Genomic DNA, 3111 nt, shown 5'->3' on the forward strand with positions numbered 1-3111 from the left:
CACGCATCTTCCCGCTTGTACGAAAATCGCCAGCGGTTGCGTGGGGTTCGATCGGCCATGTTCGACCGGCCTCTTGCATTGGCTCTTATACGACCGAACTTATCGCATTATGTCTCCCACGCATCTTCCCGCTTGTACGAAAATCGCCAGCGGTTGCGTGGGGTTCGATCGGCAATGTTCGGCTGGCCTTGTTTATTTGATCATTTACATCCGATGTCACTCTTATACTTTAGTTTGTGTCTTGGCTGCGTTTGTATCTGGCTGTTTGTTGTATCTTATGTATTGTGGCTTTGTATCTTGTTTGTTGTAGCTTGTTTGTTGTGTGGGACATTATTCTTGTCTATATAATGTTCCTCACACTCCCCCCTTCTTCGGGAGGGATTTGCCCTCCCCTGTCCCGTGTACCTTGTGTTTGTTTTCTGCATGTGTATTTTTCATTTTCGTACTTGTGCATTTTTTATGTTTTGCCTTTGTAGTTTTTTTTTTTTTTTTGCATGTGTTTTGCTTGTTTTGTGTTTTTTTTTTCTTTGGGACTCAGCTCGCATCTTTTATTGGCCATTTGGCATCTTCTAATGTTGGCGATTACTGAGTATCTTTTCGTTAAATGTTGGCGGATTAGGGCATCTTTTCATGGTGTTTTTTTTTTTTTTATTTTGGCCCGTTCCGCATCTTTTAACTTACATCTAATTATCCTACTTATTATACCCTCCGTTCCCGATATACCCGAATTACCCCCTGAGCTACCCTAATTCTATATCTATTTTGTCCCGCCCACACTATCCTTACTATTCTTGGCCCTTCATGTTGAGCCATTTGCCCCGCGACATCCGCCACCACCTCTGGCCATTCGGTTTCCTCCACCGCCTCATACCTTTCATGCCCGTATGGCACTGCGCATGATATTTGCCTGGCTAATATAGGCCGAGCGCTGTCGTTGTGCCCTATGGGTGTAGACATTTGTCTATTCAATGCCGGTCTTGGCCACACCCATGGGCACTCTCGGCATTCGAGCAGTTGTTGTTGTTGCTGTTGCTGTTGGTATTGTTGCTGCTGTCTTGTCACCTCCGCCAGCCTTTCCCTGGCCCTTGCCAGCTGTTCCTCTTCCTGCTGGTGTATTTCCCATGCCAGCAGATCCCTCTCAGCCTCCTGCTGCTGCAGGATCTGCTGACGCCACCAACTCATCCATTGCTGGTTCTCCGACGTCGCTCCTTCTGCCTCCCAATCCGTCCCCTCTGGCTCGAGTGGAGGTGGGCTGGCTACTCCATCAGCCGCACCTTCATCAGCCACGGCCATCTCCGCCGTTTCGCTGGCCTCTGACATTGAGTCCACCATACGAAACGGCGTTGGTGGCCGCGCTGGCTCCCACAATCTTGCCGGAGGCTCATGGATCTCATTTTGCTCCCACGGCGCATACTCTTCTGGGCTACTTCGGCCGCTGCTCGCATCTCCCGCCTCTTCGTCGTCCATCATGCGTATCGCCTCGTCCAGCTCTCTCCATATTTCCTCATCATCCTCCTCCTCCTGGTGGCCCTGGTTTATCGCCGACTCGGCTTCGCTCTCCTCTGATCCGTAGCCACTGTCATCTACGTCCTCATCGTTCTCCTCGTCCGATGAGGCGGCGATTGCCGGATCTATCATATCCGGCTCATCGTCGTCGGACTCCTCATCGGACCAATGCCAGTCACCGCGTTCCATATTGGCCCGCGGTGCCGCACCTCGTCGAACTACGCCTTCATCCTGGCCAAAATCTACGTTAAACGCATTCATTATACTTGGTTTTTTTTTTTTTTTGTTGGCTTTACTCGCTGAGTGTTAAACTTTGAGTGTGTAGTATACTTTTAGGGATAAGATTAGGCCACATACTTCTAGGGATAGATTATAAGTAATTAGAACTTAAGCATAATGTCTAGCTTTAAGTACCGTTCAGGACACTAGCCATAAGACCAATGTAAACGTTCTCCTATAAATACCGGGCTTGCGGCCCCAATAAATCACTTCAAGTCAAACCTTGCCTTCGCCTATTTCAAGTGACTCTTGCTTAGGATTTCTGCATGCAGGAAACCTCGCATCTTTGATATTTGTTAAATTTTTACCGTTATTCAAAACTTTGGATTCTCTATTCTAACTATCGATGCCGAATATTTTAATGCCCCTGCGATGCTCCACTAATACTAATGTATTAACGCGCGCATGTGTGTGTATGTCGCGATGCACGATTACATGCTCACTCTTATGCGCATGTGTATGTGTGTTCCCCTCTCTTTCCTTTTGTTTTCTCTTTGTGCACTCATACTATTACATGTGTAATATCGTGCGCATGTGTAGGTATTGGCTCTCTTTGATTGTGTGATCGTTTTTTTTTGTTTATCCTTGTTTTTTTTTTTTTGGCTATTTTCTATTTGCTCATGCATATTTGCCTGACTGTATGTATATGATGTCCGCATATATTTATCTTGTTCCGGTATACGGTTTGCGACTTTGCTATTCTGCTTGTTCTTATTTACGCACTTTGTGATTCTTTTGTTTTATGTTTTATTTTTTTTTTTGTTATGTGATTTTGTACGATTTCGATGCACTTTGAGATTTTTGGCTCTGTGTCATGTTTTTGAGATTTCTGCCCAGCCGGCCGGTCTGTGCAGATTTCTCGCTGCCATGTCATCAGATTCGTCCATACTCATTGTTCATCTATTTTATTGACATCTGTCTGTTCACTTATTTGCTCTTTCATCTGGCTGATATGTGCTTGCCTGGTTTTTCCTGTTTCTTTGTGCCGTAATTTACATATAACTGGAGACAAAAACCCTGTTACTTCATAAGGGCCTCCAAATCTTGGTGCCAATTTTGCTGCAAATCCTTCGGCCGCATTCGAAAGATGGTGTTCTTTTGCCCATACTGTGGTTCCAATTGTTGGTCTCCACTCTCTCCTCCTTAGGTTATAGTGACGTGCCTGATCCTGTGCCGCCGTCTCCAGATTACGTCTTATCAGCTCGAAAAGCTCTTGCACTTGTTTTGCCTTTGCCTCTGGTGGTACGCTTTGCTTTCCTGTGCCTGTCGTGACACTATCGTATATCGCGCCTGGCATTCTAGGTTCGCGTCCTTGTATCACATATG

At 46.0% G+C, this 3111-nt stretch overlaps 1 protein-coding gene across 1 annotated transcript; it reads right to left on the bottom strand.

Annotated features, from left to right (window-relative positions):
• Positions 1-874: 874 nt before the first annotated feature.
• Positions 875-1767, bottom strand: LOC124460864 (RNA polymerase II degradation factor 1-like). Its single transcript, XM_047012469.1, has 2 exons — positions 998-1767; positions 875-941 (listed from the first exon to the last, which is right to left on the bottom strand). The coding sequence occupies exons 1-2, from the start codon at positions 1765-1767 to the stop codon at positions 875-877; spliced, it is 837 nt and encodes a 278-aa protein (XP_046868425.1).
• Between the last annotated feature and the right edge of the window lie 1344 nt (positions 1768-3111).

Source organism: Drosophila willistoni, unplaced genomic scaffold (assembly GCF_018902025.1).
Source record: "Drosophila willistoni isolate 14030-0811.24 unplaced genomic scaffold, UCI_dwil_1.1 Seg145, whole genome shotgun sequence".
In the NCBI taxonomy this organism is placed as follows: Eukaryota; Metazoa; Arthropoda; class Insecta; order Diptera; family Drosophilidae; genus Drosophila; species Drosophila willistoni.

What these genes read in the sequence shown, in the direction of transcription:
- LOC124460864 (XM_047012469.1), bottom strand. Translation starts at nt 1,767, where the DNA reads ATGAATGCGTTTAACGTAGATTTTGGCCAGGATGAAGGCGTAGTTCGA. An exon ending in CAACTGCTCGAATGCCGAGA is followed by an intron (nt 942 to 997) that starts GTGCCCATGGGT and finishes CTACACCCATAG; the next exon opens with GGCACAACGACAGCGCTCGG.